This window comes from Musca vetustissima, unplaced genomic scaffold (assembly GCF_032173495.1).
Source record: "Musca vetustissima isolate MV318-11 ecotype Yass unplaced genomic scaffold, APGP_CSIRO_Mvet_v1 utg32429, whole genome shotgun sequence".
Lineage (NCBI taxonomy): Eukaryota > Metazoa > Arthropoda > Insecta > Diptera > Muscidae > Musca > Musca vetustissima.
This window is the reverse complement of record NW_026886131.1, coordinates 1,676-24,527: the sequence shown is the minus strand read 5'-3', so window position 1 is coordinate 24,527 and position 22,852 is coordinate 1,676. Positions and strand designations below refer to the sequence as shown.

Genomic DNA, 22,852 nt, shown 5'->3' with positions numbered 1-22,852 from the left:
AGCATTGAGGAGAGGTTTGAAGATAAGCTTGTTCTTAAGATCCCATTTTGCAATTTAATGTAGGTTTGGAAAAATACTACGATTTGCAAAGTTTGAATCAAATCAGACATTTCATTATCTTGATATTATATGAACAACATTTAAAATGTAGACATTTGGTGGGGAAGGTACCAAAAGAAGTGAGCCAACGGGCCCTATGTCCAAGCTTGAATTATGTAAGTTAAATATATTACCATGTGCAAAGTTTGAATGACATTAAATTTTCCATTCGCTCCATATGAGATTTACAAGTTTTAAAATTTTTGATTCTTGTGGAGGTGGTACTAGAAGGAGTGGACAGATAAGTCCCATCTTTCAACGTTTGAAGATAGCAACTGCCCATAAACAGCCAGAATTGACCAACAGGAAAGGTGTCGTGTTCCACAGGACAACGCTAGGCCACATCAACAGTGACTCGCCAGAAACTTCGGGAGCTTGGTTGGGAACTTTTAATGCATCCGCCATAAAGTCCGGCATCAAGCGATTATCATCATTTTCTTGCATTGCAAAATTTCTTAAATGATAAAAAATTGGTATCTAGGGAGGATTGTGAAAATCGACTACTAGAGTTTTGTTAGAGTCGGACATTCCTTTCGCCTAATAATGGATTTTTTTCAAGGTTTGGTTCAAATCGGATAGTCCGTTTGATAATATTATTAAATTAATTTTCAGAAAAACTTTGGCCATTTTGTTGGGGAGGTACCAGGAGGAGTGGGCCGATATCCCCCATCATCGAATTTATACTTAGTTTACAAGAAATATAACGATGTGCAAGGTTTGGATCAAATCGGTTACTCCATTCGAGAATTGTTGTGCGCACACGCAGACAGACATTTCAAAAACGACTACAAATTGTCTGAAATGGATTAGGTTCAAGGAAACAAGGGGTCTAAAACCAATATTTTGAAGTGGTACATTTTTACCGTAGCCACAAACTATACCCTCATAATTTCTTGTATGAATAGATGTATGTCACCCTGCATGAACCCAGAAGGTCAAATTACAGTAATTTCGATTAGAAATAAATAAATATACATTTATATGGTGACTATGCCCAAAGAAGGCTCTGTAATGTTCATTTTCTACTCAGATGTATGTCAAGCCAGAAAGATCGAATTAGAACCACTTGAAGAATGTGGCTAAATATCGAAAGTAGGGAGGAATCTTCATATGAAGTCTACACAAAAATACATGGGCCTATACAGAATATTTTATGAAGAGATATTTATCACTCTCTGAAAACCCGGAATGCGAGATTAAATTCACGTGGATGGAAACATCGGGCTAAAACCTTTAAAAGTACAGCAATGGTATTTTAAAATAGGACCAATATATTCCATTTGCAATATGTGCAGAATACCGAAGCCTTATCTTAAGCGTTCCCATCTCTATCGTTATTTTCACAGATATACAAGCCCAGTTGAACGAATATTTCGAAGTGTTGCATACGGAATGATACATTTTATACACCAACAACCATTAGATATTTTTGGAGAACATATAGAACCAATATTGAATATACGAGGATGTATTTTATTCTATGAGAAGTCAAAATATTAAATAACAACCAATTCGATTGAATTAGCTGTTATTTTTCACCTAGGGCTTCAATGGGGCCCTATAAGGAGTCTATGATAAAACATATTCTTATCTTCTGTCATTTATCCATTTTTTATCCATTGAGAAACGGAAATATCCGATTATAGTAACTAAATTTGGGAAATGTGGCTTGGAACTTCTAAAAACCTGAAAGAGGCTGCGACTTTTTAGTCTTTTATATAAATATATATGCCTGAAGGCTTTTTATTCTCTTTAATACCTATTTATTGGCATCTTGGTAGGAATATGTGGCTCAGAAATCAAATCACCAGCAATGAGGCAGGACCTTAATATTGACCGGACATAGACCAATATTGAAATCTCTGTCAGATCTCTGTCAAAGACTGTAGCAAAACATTGAACTTTCGAACTATTTCGAAAAATTACGAAGATTGGTTTGATACCATTCAATGGAAATATATCAAAGTGGTGAAGGCTGCAAAAATATTCCATTCCACCCCAATATGTCTATGCCTATTATTGAATACACCTTGCTATACATACTATAAATTTCACATACATGTATATGTATTCACCTTTAGCTTATAGGACATAATTGTCATTGTATTCAAAGACAATGAATGAGTGATATGTTCTTGACTTTCTGTACTCTTATACATACCAGTATAAAAAGGAAATCTTTGCTCCAGATTTAAGTATATCACATTCAATTATAGAAATGTCACCTTTGGCTTGTTTTTCTTCTTCTTCTCCTTTTCTTTATGTGTTTGAACTTGTACTTGATAAAAGTATACAAGTGAATGAGTGTGAGTATGTGTGTATCGAATAATTAACCATGCTTGTTGAGTATACCACCACACGCTAAGGCTAATGATAAAATTACCCTCAGGATTAGAAAAGAAGTGAAAAACTTTGAAGAAATATCAAGACTGTTGATAGAATACCTTAAGATGTTCGTGTTGACATCCAAGTGATGATAAATGGCATGAAGGTTATGTATAGATACGGGTATGTATGTATGCATAAAACAATATTGCTTGTAGATATTTAGCTATACATACATGAAAAGCAATTATAATATTCATTAAAAATTAAACATTTGAGTTTTAAAGTTTTTTTTATAAGTATAGAATGATTTAAAAGAGAAAGTTTTAATTTAGTAAATTAGGCGTATATTATTTGAGCACTCGCATTTATGCATATTATATATTTAGTTGAAGAAAACATAGTTTATTAATGTCAATGACATTAATATTGGTTAAAATAAAAATATCAAATTCTGCTGACAAACGTTAACATCACTTGAGAAGCCGAAATCAATTCTCACAAATTGTGCTAATGGCAATAACGTATTAACATGTATTCATTTCATACATTGATATTTGGTTATATATGTCCTTAAGAAGGAATACTGTTGGAAGTGAAGGATCAATAAACAATGTGTAAATTCGAACGGGGTCCCCACTAAGAGATGGATATTCAAAACATCTGCAATATATATATATATATATATCTATTATATGATACAGTAACTCAAGTCTTGAAATGTTTCCAGATTCCAAGATTCTTGAATGTCATATTAGAGGCATTCCGTAATCATATTTCAAAATACGTGTAAAGGGGCTGGACCTTTAAGTGGGGGCTATACTCAAAGATCGACAAATATTTATACGTTTTTGGTGGGAAGGTTTGCCACTCAATGATAATTTAAAATGTCGAATTAGTGCCAATTGATGGACTAGTACTGATAATTTTTGTAGGAAGAGTTGCTACCAAATGAGAACTTAGACTTAATTAGATCCTATTTTATGGACAAACACGACCAAAATTCTCAAACACCGAATAATGGGGACTACCCCGAAACTTGGTAAATATTGATAATTTTGAGTTTTGTTTTTATGCCTTCCTTTTCATTGCAACTCCGATCATGTAGCTCATCTCGAAAGATAAATTAATAAAAAAAATCATAATTTTAGTTAAAGAGATTTTTTACATTAGAACTGCCAAAATATGTACCAATATGGGGGTATACCAACACCTATATATGCCAATTTAAATTACAAATATCCTAAGAGTAGTAGTGACAGACGAAAACAAGGAGCAGAGCAGTATAATCGGATGGGGCCTATAATATGATACCCTACACAACTACCAACAAAATCGAAAATTCTTCGGTTCCATATATTTTGCGTCTGGGGAATATTTTGCGATATTTCCAACAGTTCCATTTTCTAACCCTGAAATAAAAATTCGGTCCCTTTAGGTTTTGGTTTATTTGACCCTCGGAATATTTACCGATCTGAAAAGTTATTGTATGCATTTGGTCAGATCCCCTTCACCGTGTAAAATATGTAATATAATAATAATGGCCTCTAGAGCAATAAGAAAATCTGACAAATATAGAGTTTTCGGTTTATGATAGGATATAACTAAATTGACTGATCATAATGAAGCCTCAAAATAATTATAAGGAGAGTGGAACATTTTCTTGCGATTAAACAGATTGATAGTCCCTAATTTCATATATTTATTTAATTCGTATTAAATATATACCAGCTCGTCTCTAACAACATACTGATTAAAGCTCGTCTGTAGAGACGTTCTGTCTTCTTGACTATACATGCCTTCAGTTCATTTAATAATACCTCCCGACATAAACTTCGTAAATAAATAATTTGCCTTTAGCTCGACTATAAAAATCCACTACCACTAAAGACCCCACTCAGTCTGTGAAGCATCCCTTCAGCTCGTCTATAACTACTCTCTTCATTAGTTCAGTAAAAAAAACTCCGGTCAGATCGTCTGTAAAGACTCTCTTCAGGTCGTCTATAAAGATTCTCTTCAGCTCGTCTATAAAGACGCCCCTCAGCTCGTCTATAAAGACGCCCTTCAGCTCGTCTATAAAGACGCCCTTCAGCTCGTCTATAAAGACGCCTTTCAGCTCGTCTATAAAGACGCCCTTCAGCTCGTCTATAAAGACGCCCTTCAGCTCGTCTATAAAGACGCCCTTCAGCTCGTCTATAAAGACGCCCTTCAGCTCGTCTATAAAGACGCCCTTCAGCTCGTCTATAAAGACGCCCTTCAGCTCGTCTATAAAGACGCCCTTCAGCTCGTCTATAAAGACGCCCTTCAGCTCGTCTATAAAGACGCCCTTCAGCTCGTCTATAAAGACGCCCTTCAGCTCGTCTATAAAGACGCCCTTCAGCTCGTCTATAAAGACGCCCTTCAGCTCGTCTATAAAGACGCCCTTCAGCTCGTCTATAAAGACGCCCTTCAGCTCGTCTATAAAGACGCCCTTCAGCTCGTCTATAAAGACGCCCTTCAGCTCGTCTATAAAGACGCCCTTCAGCTCGTCTATAAAGACGCCCTTCAGCTCGTCTATAAAGACGCCCTTCAGCTCGTCTATAAAGACGCCCTTCAGCTCGTCTATAAAGACGCCCTTCAGCTCGTCTATAAAGACGCCCTTCAGCTCGTCTATAAAGACGCCCTTCAGCTCGTCTATAAAGACGCCCTTCAGCTCGTCTATAAAGACGCCCTTCAGCTCGTCTATAAAGACGCCCTTCAGCTCGTCTATAAAGACGCCCTTCAGCTCGTCTATAAAGACGCCCTTCAGCTCGTCTATAAAGACGTCCTTCAGCTCGTCTATAAAGACGCCCTTCAGTTCGTCTATAAAGAGTACCTTAAACTCGTCTTTAAGAACTCGATTCACCCCGTATATAAATAATTCTTCTCCAGATCTTTCTTCAGTTCGTATAGCATGACTGACATCCTTTTTAAATTTACACGCAGTTTTCCAACAAAACCACATAAAACTCAGCTCACAGTAGACATATATATGCTGGCCGGTTCATTATTACAATTTATATTTAATGTCAAACTACATATGGACTGAAAAGTGTTGACAAGTCGTCAAAAACTTTTGTTGTTGTTTTTTTTACATTTCAGACAAGTAGGTTAAACAGACAAACAAAAAACAATGACGTATCCCGTTAATTAAAACAAAAATCTGTTTATATTTGCCAACTCAGTGTTTGTCAAACGCATACAAGAAGCGAGAACAAGAACTATGTTGGACAACATAAAATGCTAATTGGACTAAATATAATAACCATGACATAATTGTCAACTGAGAGAAAACTATATAAAAATTGTATGTTCGTATAAATTTTTGTCAAAGTCAAAGATGAAATTTTTACTCTACGGCCGAAATAAATGCCACTTTTTTAAGGCATACCGACAAACGATGCTCCTCCACACAGAACGTGAAATTGTTTGTAATGTTGGTTGTTACACTACAAATAGAAGTCCAACCAAAAACACTAGACACCATGATACAAATTAAGAGGAAATTATTTTTTAACACTTCAAAATATCTACTGTTTACATAGAAGTGAGATGGTGGAGAAATCTAGTTAGTAGTTTATTTCGAAGTGAGGAAAAACAACTGACGAATGTATTCCTCGTAGTTCCATTAATTAATTTAGAATGAAGCTGGTGAAAAATATGCAAAATTTAGTAGTTTATTTCGAAGTGAGGAAAAACAACTGACGAAAAATTAAAGGATGCGGAAATTGTAATTTAAAATTAAAATTAACCGATCCTGAATGTATTCCTCGTAGTTTCATAAATTAATTTATTTTTATTTTTTCATTTTTTCAGGATCCTGTAAATTGTATATCCAATATTTAACTCCTTTTAATGGGTCATATAAATCATAACGTTTGAGCCTATACAGAATTTATGAATGTCCTTCGGCACAGCTTCCCGTTACTAATAGATACCCACATATACAGCACGCCAACCCACCAGAGATGAAGCTGCTGGTGATGATAACGACCGTAAAGATAACCCATGACATGGCCATGATGATATGTTCTGAAGCACATCATAACTCACTCACTTTCATATGGCGGATATTGAAAAAAATGCGTTTGTCTGTTTTTTAGTTTTTGCAAAGCAGAGACGTCGATTTTTGTCGGATGTAAAATATTTAAAAAAGTGGAAATAATAAAACGGGGTAACTTTGTAGATGAGTTGAAGGCTGAAATCGGGAAGTTTTCATAGACGAGCTTAAGGGAACTCGTCTCTGTAGAACTGAAGGGAAACCTTATAGGCGAGCTGAAGGGAGACTTTATAGACGAGCTGAAGGGAGACCTTATAGACGAGCTGAAAGGGAGACTTTATAGACGAGTTTAAAGGAGTCTTTTAGACGAGCTGAAGGCAGTCATTATAGACGAGCTGAAAGGGAGACTTTATAGACGAGTTTAAAGGAGTCTTTTAGACGAGCTGAAGGCAGTCATTTTAGACGAGCAGAAGGGAGTATTTATAGACGAGCTCTGAATGGTGTTTTTATACCTGAGCGGAAGGGAACATATATAAACAAGCGGAATGGAGCCTTTATACACAAGCGAAAGAGGGTATTTATAGACTACTGGAAGGGTGGCTTTATAGACGAATTGATAGGTGGGTTTATACACGATGTTTTTTTATTTCGATTTTATGTTTTACACATCATTTTTTCCCATTGATATTATCAATTCTTTATGATTCACAAAAAACTCTATTGGGAACATCCTTGCTGCCCAGCTAATTTGCCCCTCCAATTTGTTAACGCTATCCACGATATTTTTCTTTTGTATCTGTGTCATAAAGCACAGAATTTCGGTTCAGTACAAAAAAGGATTTGCCAAAAAAAGAATCAATTTATCATTTAACGAAAAGTGAAAGAATATGAACATTGAGAAAAAAATACTGAATGAATGGTGAAAATTTGTTTTTTAAACGATTCAAAATTGTTAACAAGGATTTATGTCATGAATTCATGAATGGGAAAAGGGCGGTATAGCAAATAAATGAGAAAGCGACTGGCTGGTAGGCTGACTGACTAAACGAATGAATAAATAAATTGCATACAGAATGGTTGCCAATTTTTTACTGAGCAGTAAAAACATTTAAGTCTAAATACTGTACCAAAAATAAAAACAAAAAACAAATAAATAAAAAAGCATCCATCATACCATTCATGGTCAAAAATATAAAACGATAAACAACAGACCGGAAAATAAAGTCCATATAATAAACTGAAACCAAAAAAAACCAGTGAGCGGAGCAGTATAGTCGGACGGGGCCGACCATACGATACCCTACACAACTACCACGAACTCTAACTTTCTGAGGATGTTTATTCCGAGTCGGAGTAATATTTCGTGATATTTGCCCCCTCTTGTCCGATTAGAGGTTAACAACACCTCTTCCTTACTTTTTTCGAATATTCAGTACAGTCCTTCTAATTACTTGTCCAGATTACCTTCACGGTGGGTTGTGTTGTGATTTTCGGATTATACTCTACTCGAAAACACACAAAAAATTATGTTTTCGGTCCATTTCATCCCAACATTTTAATCTTTCCAAATTGCTTTCTCAAATTATCATCACAGAAAATTGTAGGCGTTGTTCTTGACCATAACTTTAACTTCATGAAAAATTTCAAAGCCATCAGCGCGATATTTCTCCCTCTAATGTGGTAATGGGTTACTAAATTATATCTGAATACGTAAGCACCTGTAAATATTTGACTGCAACTCCCACATCTGAGTAGATACATCACTATATTTGGTATCAATTTAAACGCCAACCACTCCTCTTGGATATGCTATCAACTCCTGGGGTCTACATCCTCCAGGAGTAAATATATATGCCATAGAATACAAATGTTGTCATTTTTCATACAAAAGTCAGGGTCCATTTGACCCGCTAAATATTGACCGATCTTTATCAAAACATGCATGCTTATTCTCTGGCCCGATCCCCTTCTCCATGCAAAAATTCGCGGTGTTTGGGCCATAATTGCGGCCCCTGGAGCGACCAGAAAAACCGACAAAAATTTAGTATTTGGTCCATTTCATCCCCTAAATATTAACTGATCTTTTCCAAAAACAATAGGGGTCTTCATTGGCCAGAACCCATCCTACATGCAAAATTTCGTGAAGATTGGTCCATAACTGTGGCCTGTATCGTGTTTACAAATTATAATGGACAGACGGACGGACGGACGGACGGACGGACACACATGTCTAGATCGACTCAGCTAGTCGAGATATGACGATCGGTATACTTAAAGGTGGGTCTAGGACCAATATTTCGCGGCGTTACAAACATTTGGGGCTGCACAAAGCTATAATACCCTGACAACATAGTTGTGTAGGGTATAAAAATCACTAGCTCATACCTCAATCGACAACTGTTCATACCAAAAACAAAATATTGAGTTTATTATTTTAAGGGCAGACTATTTCTATGAGAACAATAATATGCCTTTGGACAAACTGCTGTATACATCAATTTCTAAAGAAAATGAATAAAAAGCAAAGAGGGAAAGAAAATTCATAGAAAAATATTGCCTTAGAAAAACGACGGTTTCCAAATTGCTTTCTCAAATTACTTGATGATAGGAAAGAATCTAAAAAACGAACATTTTCCCCCAAAATTTTGATAGCAGAAATATTTCTCAGAATTTGTTATTATTATTTATTATTAGATTTTCTTTATTGATCTTTAGAGACGAACTGAAGTGAAAATTTATAGACCGAACGCAGGGTGTCTCTATGGATGATTTAAAGGGTGTGGTTTATAGACGAGCTGGAAGGAGTCTTTATGGAAGATCTGGTATTAGTATTTATAGAAAAATACCAGAAAAGATTAAAAACACCCTAATTTTCCACTATGTATACATAGGAATGAGGCTGGTTAAAACTATGCAAAATTTGAGAAATATTTTTCCCCAACATATATTTTTCTTGACCACTGTCCTAATTTCCCCCCAATAGAAATTGCATATATCCATTCATATGTATATAGGTTAGTAAATCCAAATGATATCATAACAAAAACAAAAAATAAAATTGCAAGACAAATGAATGTTATACATAAATTATGATTTAATTTTTTTGTGAACAGTCCCTTTTTTCTCTATCTGATGCTTTATCTTGGCTGGTCTATTTATTTCCTCTTTGGCTAAGAGGCACAGAAAAAACCCATGTTTCAACTTTTCACTTACCGTTATAAATATCTGATGCTGTAGGCACATGCTCCGTATTGAAACGATTTTCAAGATATGATAGTATTAAATTGGTTTTCCCCACGGCACAATCACCAACAACCACACATTTAACACAGGGCTTTTCCTGAGATTTCAAGGATTTAGTTTCTGAAAAAAAGAAAAAACCAAAAAGAAGATGAAGAGGAGAATAATAAAAAAACATTGAAGCTCGAAAAGCAATTGTATTGAAATATTAGATACAGTTTTTGGTAATAAAGATAACATTGTGTAAATAGATTGGGTAAAATTGAATAGGAAGTATAGGAAATAAATTTTAGTTAGTAGGAGTGTGGCAAAAATTATATGTTGTTAGTTTAGTATTTTTATATATAATATAGGTGGAATCATATCATATCATTAATTTTATCTCACATTATTACCAGAGTTATTTTTAAGCTATATACGAGTCAAAACGAGTTCTAATAGGCGAACTGAAGGAAATCTATACGAAAGAAAGTCTTAATAGACGAGCTGAATGGAGTCGTTATAAGCGAGCTGAGGGGAGTAATAATAGATAAGCTGAGGGGCCCTTTTTGGATCGGCTGTGGAGAGTTTATTTTGAACAAGCTGAAGTGAAGCTTTATAACGATATGAATGGAGTCTTTATATGCGATCCGAAGGAAGAATTTATAGGCGAACTGAAGCGAGACTTTTTAAGCGAGCAGAAGAAATGAAGGTAAAAGTAGTCTTAATGGACAACCTAAAGAGAATTTTTACAGTCGAGCTTAAGGGAACCCCACCCATTCTCGATTTTAATTTTTCAAGATTTTCAATGGGCTGGTAAATCAATACCAATGCTTGTTAAGGTTTGTAACTTTGCACATATATATTTGAAGATTTAAAAGAGAAGAAAAATAATTTACAAAAAATGTTTGTTATTGTTTTTTGTAATTAAAGAAAAGTCGTTCTTTTTGATGGCGGGCATGATAACTGCTCACTGGAACATCGGAATCCGAAAATTCCAACGGTGTTAGAAAGAGTACATGTCTGGCTCTCGTATGAACTATGATTATTGACTTCGCTCTAAAATTAACAAAATGGCGGACCTTTGAAAAAATATTTTTGGAAAATCACCGATTTTTACCAAAAACCAAGTTAAAAAACCAGTGAGCGGAGCAGTATAGTCGGACGGGGCCGACCATACGATACCCTACACAACTACCACGGAACTCAAATTTTCTGCGGATGTATATTCCGAGCCTGTGCAATAGTTCGTGATATTTGCACCCTCTTACCCGATTAGAGGTAAACAGTTCGTGATATTTGCACCCTCTTACCCGATTAGAGGTAAACAGCACCTCTTCCTTACACTGACATATTTTCCGAATATTACGAGTATTCAGTACAGCTATTGTCCAGCTATTGTTCAGTACAGCTATTGTCCTAACACTGACATATTTTCCGAATACTACGAGTATTCAGTACAGCTATTGTCTAGATTCCCTTCACCGTGGGTTGTGTTGTGATGTTCGGCTTTCATTTGTAGTCTATAAATCGACTCGAAAATAACACAAAAAATTAAGTTTTCGGTCCACTTCATTCCAAAATTATTATCTGGTCATCACCGAAAATTATAGGCGTTGTCCTTGACCATAACTGAAACCTTATGGAACATTTCAAAGCGATCAGCGCTATAGTTCCCCTCTGTAGAGTGATAATGGCTTACTAAATAATATACGAATACGGAGATACCTGTAAATATTTAGGTGTAACTCCCACATCCGAGCACATACAACATTATAATTGGTATTAATTTAAAGGTCAACCACTCCTCTTGGATATAATATAAACTTTTCGGGTCTACATCCTCCAGGAGTAAATATATTCGCTATAGAATACAAATTTTGTCATTTTTCACACAAAAGTCAGGGTCAATTTGACCCGCTAAATATTGACTGATCTTTATGAAAACAGGCATGCTTATTCTTTGGTCTGATCCCCTTCTCCATGGAAAATTTCACGATGTTCGGGCCACTATTGCGGCCTCTGGAGCGACCCGAAAAACGGACAAAAATTTAGTATTTGGTCCATTTCATCCCCTAAATATTAACCGATCTTTCCCAAAAACAATAGGGGTCTTCATTGGCCAGAACCCATCCTACATGCAAAATTTCGTGAAGATTGGTCCATAACTGTGGCCTGTATCGTGTTTACAAATTATAATGGACAGACGGACGGACGGACGGACACACATGTCTAGATCGATTCAGCTAGTCGAGATATGACGATCGGTATACTTAAAGGTGGGTCTAGGACCAATATTTCGCGGCGTTACAAACTTTTGGGGCTGCACAAAGCTATAATACCCTGACAACATAGTTGTGTAGGGTATAATGAGGAAGATCTTCACCGATTGGCTTTATCCTAGTTCATACGATAGCTATACACTCACAGAGAAACGTGTAAAAATTTGGAATCGATTGGGTTATTAGTTTTTGAGTTATCGTGCCCGCCATTCGCAAAAGAGAAAAACGCGTTTAAAGATTGAGAAGCCCTTTAGCCATCGTTTGATGCTGACACAATAAATCGGCTGTATTTTCAAGCGTTCTTAAGATTTTCACTTGAAATTTTGTAGGGACATTCTTGATTTAGTGTAGAAAAAAATGTTGACCCCGATAATTGGGGGGGGGGTCCCCTTAAGGGAAACTTTATTTGAAAGTGAAAGGAAGTTTTTTAGATTAGCTAAAGGGAATTTTTGTAGACGTATTGAAGCCTTCATAATGGAGCTGAACGAAGTCTATTTAAACAAGCTGAATGGAGTTATAATATACGAGCTGGAAGGGATATTTTTAGTCGAAAGTAAAAGGCAAGTTGAAGGTAGTCATAATATGCGAGCGAAAGATAGTATATTTTGATGAGCTGAAGGGAGTCTTTTCAGACGAAGTTAAGGGAGTCTTATTAGATGACCTGAAGAAAGTCCTTCTAGATAGTCGAGAGGAAGAACGTCTTCGTAGGCGACTTGAAAAAAACGCCCTGAAGCGATTCTATATAGACGATCTGGTGGGAATATTTATAGACGAGTTGGACGGAGTCTATATAGACGAATCTGAAGGGAGTCTTTATAGACCAACAGAAGGGCGTATTTATAGACCAGCAAAGGGAAGTCTTCATAAACGAGCTGGAGGCAATCGTTATAGAGGAAATCTTTATATACCAGTTGGAGGGAGCCTATGTAGGCGAGCTGAGGAAAGTCTTCGCAGTCGTGATGAAGGGTGGCCTTATATATAGGTGTGCTGAAGGGAGTCTTCCCATGCGAGCGAAAGTGTGTTTTCGTTGGCGAGCTGAAGCATGGAATCTTTATAGACGAGATGAAAGAGGAAGTCCTAATAGACGAACTGAATGGGCATTTATACTCGAGATAAAGTCAGTCGTTATATACCTTTTGAAGGGGTGGTTTCAGACCAGCTGAATTTTAAGCAGTATTTAGTATTTATAGACTAACTTAAAACACCTTTAGAGACAAACAGAAACTTAGTATGCATTGACGATGTTTAGGTCAGGAATTCTGAAATTATTTAGAATGTCCGATTTGTGCCAAATATGCACCGTTTTGTTGTATGATTTGTTGTCATATTAAAAGTTATGATAATCGCTTGGTGCCAAGTTCGGACTGTAAAGCGGACGCATTAAAACTTCCAATTCCGAAATTTTTGGCGAGTCACTGTAGATGTGTGTGGCCTAGCGTTGTCCCGGTGTAACACAATACCTCTCCTGTTGGTCAATTCTGGCTGTTTCTGGTCAATTGTTATCTTCAAACGGCCCAGTTGTTGCCAGTAGAGATCAGAATTTAGCGTTTGGCCATATGAAAGCAACTCATAATAAATAATCCCCTTCCAGTCTCACCAAATGCATTGCAGAAACTTCCTGGCCGTTAGTCCTGGTTTGGCAACCGTTTGAGGTGATTCACCGCTCTTTGACCACGATCGTTTTCGCACAGGGTTATCGTATGTTATCCATTTCTCATCTCCAGTCATCATCCGTTTAAGAAATGGGTCTACCTCATTCCGTTTGGCCAAGGCTTCGCAGATGGAAATTCGATCCATCCTATTTATTCGGGCTTCTTTTTGAACTCAGCTTTGTGTAAATGGTTTAAAATAATTTTATGATCGATTTTTAGCTCCTGTTAAGATGCCGGTTAACTTCGTTCTTTTCTCAGATTTTATCAACAATTACGACGACCGGCCAAATGGATTTCCGTTTTACCCAGCTTAATATTAACATTATAAATATGGGACAAATTCTCATGGACTGGAGATTTAGTCCCCCAGAAGTGGGCCATCACATAGCCAGTTTTCCCGTTTATACTGCTTGGATTCCTTTTTTATATTTATCCCTCTTAATTAGAATAAGAAAAATAAGTTCTTGCTCTACAACTGTCTCAATAGTTCGCAATATGTCCGACATTATTCCATTAGTGGGGCAATATACGTAGTTTTTTTAATTAATTAAAATGCCCACACAAGAAAAAACCATCTTAGAAAAAAAAGAGACACCGCCAACTAGAAAAATTAATTTGCAGAAGAAAGAAGAACAATCTCATTTTTTTCTAATTAGTTTTTAATTTATTGCCAACTCCAAAGTTGGCAAATTTCTAGAGAAATGGTGGCGACCAAACGGGCAGTTAGATGCAACGGGAATGCAATTTATGCTGCTACTTTGCGCCACAATTGAAACCCTTGTCACTTTGGTTTGGCTTGGCTTGGCTCCGGTTTGGGATTTGGATTTCTTCTATGGCTACATTTTTGGCTTTCATCTAGTTATTCAGTCATTCATTCAATTTGGTTAAAGGGTCGCTTGGTTGCCTGAGGCAGTTAAAACAAGGAATTGAATACCGAAAGGTAAGCGAAACGAATAAAACGTTTTACAACAGGGCGGTCATTTTTTTATATTGTTACACTTACCTTTTGGAGATTTCTTGGTTTTACGTTTTCTTAATAAAAACTTTGCAGCACCTTTTCGACAGCTATTGCTGCCATCGGTGCCAATGCTTTCGCTAATGCCATCATTGCTGGCCGTTGTAGTTGTACTAATGTCACGTGACGTTGAACTGGTATCACTCGTTGAAATTTGTTGCTGCTGAAAGAAAACCAAAAGAAAAAAGGGAGAACATGAATAACGAAAGTATTAGAAATACAATAAGAAATAAATCAAATAAGAATCGCGATTTTTTAGGGCAAGGAATTAGAGTGGAAGATTTTGAGATGCCTTTGAATTTAAATATTTTTTGTAGTTTGGGAAAAATTTGTTAAAATAATTAATTTCAATTTTAGTAATTGTATTAAAGCAAAAAGTGCTTTTAATTTTGATTTTTTTAAGTAGTCCCCCGGGCTGGGAATTCGGGAGGGGGAAAAACACAAATTCCTCAATTACAAAGGCAAAGGGTTGTTTTGTTTTACTGGACAGGACTTTGGTTTTGATGGTGGACATTGAAATCCCTAAAATCGATCGGGATTCTGTATGGGGCTAGGTACTGGAATATTTTGGGTAAAAAGGTATGACACCCAATGAAAGCCTAAGATATGAAACAATACTAATTTGGTTGATGTAGGGCTTACAAATAATTTAATTAGTATATAAATAATTTAAATAGTTCCTCAGCTTTTTTTTATTTTATGAAACCCACAAAGGCTCAACTTTTTTTCAAAAAGATTTTTTGAAGAAACAGCGCCAATAGAGACACCTGTCACTTCCAAATATCTCGCAGATATGTACCATATATATAATATTTGAATTCAAATTATGCATTTTCCTCTTAATTTTTTTTTTCTTATTTGAAAGACGCACTGCATTTGATAGGTATGACGTTGAATAGTTGCAAAACCCCTAGATATTGACGAAGAAGATGTACGTTGTGTGGCATAATAGTAGAAGGGAGGAGCATCTATTGAGATCACGTTGCAATTGTATACGCATCAAGGAATAAGTGAATCAAGATGTTCTCATACATACACACACACTCATACCAATATCTCCACCTAGACAAATTCTGATGCAAACAAATTGCAACAAACTATGCCAAATGCATGCAAAAGACACAATCATCTACATCCATATACGATATATACGTACATTGTATGACGTATAGAAAATACGATATATTGTATTAGCATATATCTACATACATATCATTAGGATTTTTTCTTTTCAATAGTGTACGAGGAGTGTTGTTTAAGTTGTAAGGTGTGTGGGTGGTAGGCAAAGGTTTATGCCACAGAGCAACAAGGTCAAGTGTTGGAACGTGAAATTGAAATAATATTTTACTATAAGCATGATGAGTAAAAAAGGTGTGTTAGTAGGTTGATAGACAATAATATAAATTGGAACACCACACCAACAAATATTATAGCCAGTGCAAAGGATATTACAAAAAATAAAATGAACTTCCACTGCGAAATTGCAATAAAATAAAAATTGTTCTTCGAGAAAGTGTTCGGTCTCCACCTTTATATGTCGAAATTGGAACTATATTGAAACAAGTGAGTCGAGCAGTATAGTAGGACGGGGCAAACCATATGATACCCTACACAACTTCCACGAAAATCTAACTTTTTGTGGTTATATATTCTGAGCATGGAAAATATTTCGCTATATTTGCACCCTCTTGACCTTCTAATTACTTGTCCAGATTCCCTTCACCATGGGTTGTGTTATGATGTTCGACTTTCAATTGTGGCCTATATATTGACTAGAAAAAATACAAAAAATTAAGTTTTCGGTCCATCTCATCCCAATATTATTATTTGATCATCACCGAAAATTATAGGCGTTATCCTTGACCATACCTGGATCCTCATGGAAAATTTCAAAGCGATCCGCGCTGTATTTCCGCCGCTAGTGTGGTAATGTGTTGCTCAATAATATCTGAGTACGTAAGCAACTGAAAATATTAAAATGTAACTCCCACATCCGAGTACATACGGCAATATAATTGGTGTCATTCAGGAGATAAAAATTTAGTTTTTGGTCCATTTGGGCAGAACCCATACCTACATGCAAAATTTCGTGAAGATTGGTCCATAACTGCGGCCTGTATCTTGTTTACATCGGACACACACGTCTAGATCGACTCAGCTAGTCGAGATATAACGATCGGTATACTTAAAGGTGGGTCTAGGACAGGGTTAGCCAACAATACATATGCAAACTGCTATGTGTTGGACACACGCATAGATCCGTTAGGAGAGTAATTTTCGCTCTCTCGATACAGATCGTCTATGTTAAAGCATTGCAAAGCATACAAAATGTTCGATGTCGAGAATTATGTTGAGTTCGAACACAGAACTGTGATTGTATTGGTACTCTCCCAAAGCGCCCACGGGCGCCTGTTTGGTAAACAGTGGTCTAGGACCAATATTTCGCGGCGTTACATACTCTTGGGGCTGCACAAAGCTTAAAAAAATAGAGCGAGGAAGTATTTTGTTCTCTGATAACCCGAAAAAAGTGGATGAAGTGGATGATGAAGCACCATTGTATGGCGTTGTGGAAAACTAGTTCACTTTATTTAATCCAGGTCGGCGCTCCCTCAAAGATGAAAGTCCTGCAGACGCTCAATTTTCAGTGAGGGCTCTTTTCGAAAAACGAGGGCCCTTTTCACCAGACCAAAACGTAGAAACATCTTCGGACAAATTCGAAAGGCGATAAAGAGAAGACATATATTGGCTCAGACCATCGACGAAACCAGAACGTAGAAATGAACATTTGTCAGTCAATCAATTATTTTTATCCCTACATATCAAGAAAAAAATCAGTGGTCAACGAATTTCGCCATGATAGCACCGCTCAGGAGCTAAAAATCGAGAAAAAAAACTCCCATTCTCGGGGTCAATTTTTGTTGTTGTTTTAATTCGAATCTACACTAATTCAAGAATGTCCCTACAAAATTTCAAGCGAAAATCTCAAGAACTCTTGAAAATATAACCGATTTATTGTGTCAGCATCAAGTGACGGCTAAAGGGCTTCTCAAACTTTAAACGGCGATTTTCCAAAAATATTTTTTCAAAGGTCCGCCATTTTGTTAATTTTAGAGCGAAGTCAATAATCCTAGTTCATACGAAAGCCTGACATGTACTCTTTCTAACACCGTTGGAATTTTCGGATTCCGATGTTCCAGTGAGGAGTTATCATGCCCGCCATCAAAAATAAGGACTTTTCTTTAATTACAAAAAAACAACAACAAAACAATAACAAACATTTTTTGTAAATTATTTTTCTTCTCTTTTAAATCTTCAAATATATATGTGCAAAGTTACAAACCTTAACAAGCATTGGTATTGATTTACAAGCCCATTGAAAATCTTGAAAAATTAAAATCAAGAATGGGTGTGGTTCCCTTAAACCATTTACACAAAGCTCGATTCAAAAAGAAGCTCGATGTTTGGGTGTCACACTAATTAACAGAAAAAATAGGATGGATCAAATTTCCATCTCCGAAGCCTTGCATAATCGGCACGAAATAGACTCATTTCTTAAAGGATGGTGACTAGAGATGAGAAATTGATAATATACGATAACCCTGTGCGAAAACGATCGTGGTCAAAGAGCGGTGAAGCACCACAAACGATGCCCAAACCAGGACTAACGGCCAGGAAGTTTCTGCTATGCATTTGGTGGAACTGAAAAGGGATTATTTATTATGAGTTGCTTCCATATGGAAGCATGTGAAGTGGAGATGTGACGTGTTCCACCAGGACAACGCTAGGCCACACCCATCTACAGTGACTCGCCAGAAACTTCGGGAGCCTTAATGCATTCGCAATACAGTCCGGACTTGGCACCAAGCGATTATCTTTTTCTTGCATTGCAAAATTTCTTTTATGACAAAACAATGAAACAATACTAATTTGGTTGATGTAGGGCTTACAAATAATTTAATTAGTATATAAATAATTTAAATAGTTCCTCAGATTTTTTTTATTTTATGAAACCCACAAAGTCTCAACTTTTTTTCAAAAAGATTTTTTGAAGAAACAGCGCCTATAGAGACACGTGTCACTTCCAAATATCTCGCAGATATGTACCATATATATAATATTTGAATTCAAATTATGCATTTTCCTCTTCATTTTTTTTCTTATTTGAAAGACGCACTGCATTTGATATGTATGACGTTGAATAGTTGCAAAACCCCTAGATATTGACGAAGAAGATGTACGTTGTGTGGCATAATAGTAGAAGGGAGCAGCATCTATTGAGATCACGTTGCAATTGTATACGCATCAAGGAATAAGTGAATCAAGATGCTCTCATACATACACACACACACTCATACCAATATCTCCACCTAGACAAATTCTGATGCAAACAAATTGCAACAAACTATGCCAAATGCATGCAAAACACACAATCATCTACATCCATATACGATATATACGTACATTGTATGACGTATAGAAAATACGATATATTGTATTAGCATATATCTACATACATATCATTAGGTTTTTTTTCAATAGTGTACGAGGAGTGTTGTTTAAGTTGTAAGGTGTGTGGGTGGTAGGCAAAGGTTTATGCCACAGACCAACAAGGTCAAGTGTTGGAACGTGATATTGAAATAATATTTTACTATAAGCATGATGAGTAAAAAAGGCGTGTTAGTAGGTTGATAGACAATAATATAAATTGGAACACCACACCAACAAATATTATAGTCAGTGCAAAGGATATTACAAAAAATAAAATGCACTTCTACTCCGAAATTGCAATAAAATAAAAATTGTTCTTCGAGAAAGTGTTCGGTCTCCACCTTTATATGTCGAAACTGGAACTATATTGAAACCAGTAAGCGGAGCAGTATAGTCGGACGGGGCCGACCATATGATACCCTACACAACTTCCACGAAAATCTAACTTTTTGTGGTTATATATTCTGAGCATGGAAAATATTTCGCTATATTTGCACCCTCTTGACCTTCTAATTACTTGTCCAGATTCCCTTCACCATGGGTTGTGTTATGATGTTCGACTTTCAATTGTTGCCTATATATTGACTAGAAAAAATACAAAAAATTAAGTTTTCGGTCCATCTCATCCCAATATTATTATCTGATCATCACCGAAAATTATAGGCGTTATCCTTGACCATACCTGGATCCTCATGGAAAATTTCAAAGCGATCCGCGCTGTATTTCCGCCGCTAGTGTGGTAATGTGTTGCTCAATAATATCTGAGTACGTAAGCAACTGAAAATATTAAAATGTAACTCCCACATCCGAGTACATACGGCAATATAATTGGTGTCATTCAGGAGATAAAAATTTAGTTTTTGGTCCATTTGGGCAGAACCCATCCTACATGCAAAATTTCGTGAAGATTGGTCCATAACTGCGGCCTGTATCTTGTTTACATCGGACACACACGTCTAGATCGACTCAGCTAGTCGAGATATAACGATCGGTATACTTAAAGGTGGGTCTAGGACAGGGTTAGCCAACAATACATATGCAAACTGCTATGTGTTGGACACACGCATAGATCCGTTAGGAGAGTAATTTTCGCTCTCTCGATACAGATCGTCTATGTTAAAGCATTGCAAAGCATACAAAATGTTCGATGTCGAGAATTATGTTGAGTTCGAACACAGAACTGTGATTGTATTGGTACTCTCCCAAAGCGCCCACGGGCGCCTGTTTGGTAAACAGTGGTCTAGGACCAATATTTCGCGGCGTTACATACTCTTGGGGCTGCACAAAGCTTAAAAAAATAGAGCGAGGAAGTATTTTGTTCTCTGATAACCCGAAAAAAGTGGATGAAGTGGATGATGAAGCACCATTGTATGGCGTTGTGGAAAACTAGTTCACTTTATTTAATCCAGGTCGGCGCTCCCTCAAAGATGAAAGTCCTGCAGACGCTCAATTTTCAGTGAGGGCTCTTTTCGAAAAACGAGGGCCCTTTTCACCAGACCAAAACGTAGAAACATCTTCGGACAAATTCGAAAGGCGATAAAGAGAAGACATATATTGGCTCAGACCATCGACGAAACCAGAACGTAGAAATGAACATTTGTCAGTCAATCAATTATTTTTATCCCTACATATCAAGAAAAAAATCAGTGGTCAACGAATTTCGCCATGATAGCACCGCTCAGGAGCTAAAAATCGAGAAAAAAAAACTCCCATTCTCGGGGTCAATTTTTGTTGTTGTTTTAATTCGAATCTACACTAATTCAAGAATGTCCCTACAAAATTTCAAGCGAAAATCTCAAGAACTCTTGAAAATATAACCGATTTATTGTGTCAGCATCAAGTGACGGCTAAAGGGCTTCTCAAACTTTAAACGGCGATTTTCCAAAAATATTTTTTCAAAGGTCCGCCATTTTGTTAATTTTAGAGCGAAGTCAATAATCCTAGTTCATACGAAAGCCTGACATGTACTCTTTCTAACACCGTTGGAATTTTCGGATTCCGATGTTCCAGTGAGGAGTTATCATGCCCGCCATCAAAAATAAGGACTTTTCTTTAATTACAAAAAAACAACAACAAAACAATAACAAACATTTTTTGTAAATTATTTTTCTTCTCTTTTAAATCTTCAAATATATATGTGCAAAGTTACAAACCTTAACAAGCATTGGTATTGATTTACAAGCCCATTGAAAATCTTGAAAAATTAAAATCAAGAATGGGTGTGGTTCCCTTAAACCATTTACACAAAGCTCGATTCAAAAAGAAGCTCGATGTTTGGGTGTCACACTAATTAACAGAAAAAATAGGATGGATCAAATTTCCATCTCCGAAGCCTTGCATAATCGGCACGAAATAGACTCATTTCTTAAAGGATGGTGACTAGAGATGAGAAATTGATAATATACGATAACCCTGTGCGAAAACGATCGTGGTCAAAGAGCGGTGAAGCACCACAAACGATGCCCAAACCAGGACTAACGGCCAGGAAGTTTCTGCTATGCATTTGGTGGAACTGAAAAGGGATTATTTATTATGAGTTGCTTCCATATGGAAGCATGTGAAGTGGAGATGTGACGTGTTCCACCAGGACAACGCTAGGCCACACCCATCTACAGTGACTCGCCAGAAACTTCGGGAGCCTTAATGCATTCGCAATACAGTCCGGACTTGGCACCAAGCGATTATCTTTTTCTTGCATTGCAAAATTTCTTTTATGACAAAAAATTGGTATCTAGGGAGACATGTGAAAATCGACTACTAGAGTTTTTTTGCAAATAGAGACCAAGACTTCTATGAAAATGGCAACAAAACGGTGCATATTTGGTCCAAATCGGACATTCGGAAATAATATGTATACCTACAATATACATTTTATCAAATCAATAGAATTGATATCAGATTATCACACACTATGTCATTGATGTCATTGAAACGTAGTTCCCCTTACTCCAGGGTTGCACGAAACTTGTAACTAGGTTACCTTAACATATTTCATTTAAAGGTGTCAAACATTTTTCATCTACTCACAACGAGACCTCGTATATCACCACCACGAAGAATAAAATGCGTATATCAAGTATGGAGAATTTTTGTGCATGATGTTGCATAAAAATGACACTAACAAAGAACTTAACAACAACAAAAACAGTCGTCCCCCATAGTCAACGAAAAAAAAATAAATAAAAGAGCCAAGCTATGATAAAAGTTGCGTGCAAATGACACTCGTTCGCCGCCAAAAAAAAAAAAAAAGAATGCTTGTTTGCATGTTATTTTGTCGCAACCAAAAAATATGAAAACTCTTCAAACTAAAATAAAAATAACCAAATTCGATGCAAAACATTTTTGCATATCAAAGGGATTTTCTTCGTCGAAACTTGAATATTTAAGTGAAGAAAAATAGAAACAACTCTAACACAATAGCGAGATGATAAAATGTTTGCCTACAATAACTATTTGTAATAGTTGTGTAGTACCGTTCAAAGTGTTTGTCATATGACGTTGTTTAGATGATACCAAGGGGGTTTACACTTTCACAAAGTAATAGTGAATGTAAAATTACACACCAATCTATATAGCTGTTTGTATGCGACTACTGACGAATGTAAATTCATGAAATATTTCTTCAATTTTTAGAAAAGTTCCGTGTGTTCCAAATACATTGTTGATGGTATGTCTAAGAACGGTGTAACTTAGTAACTGAAATATTCAATTAGTGCATGGTAGTAGCAAATATTTGTAAAATATGCAAAACCTC

At 36.3% G+C, this 22,852-nt stretch overlaps 1 protein-coding gene across 1 annotated transcript in view; it reads right to left on the bottom strand.

Annotated features, from left to right (window-relative positions):
- Positions 1-14,773, bottom strand: part of LOC133333607 (cdc42 homolog) — a gene marked incomplete at its 5' end in the record, with an annotated part of 30,281 nt that extends 15,508 nt beyond the window's left edge. The window contains 2 exons of the mRNA XM_061541917.1: positions 9,656-9,805; positions 14,599-14,773. Coding sequence (XP_061397901.1) covers positions 9,656-9,805; positions 14,599-14,773 — 325 coding nt within the window. The remainder of the gene's footprint in view (positions 1-9,655; positions 9,806-14,598) is intronic.
- Between the last annotated feature and the right edge of the window lie 8,079 nt (positions 14,774-22,852).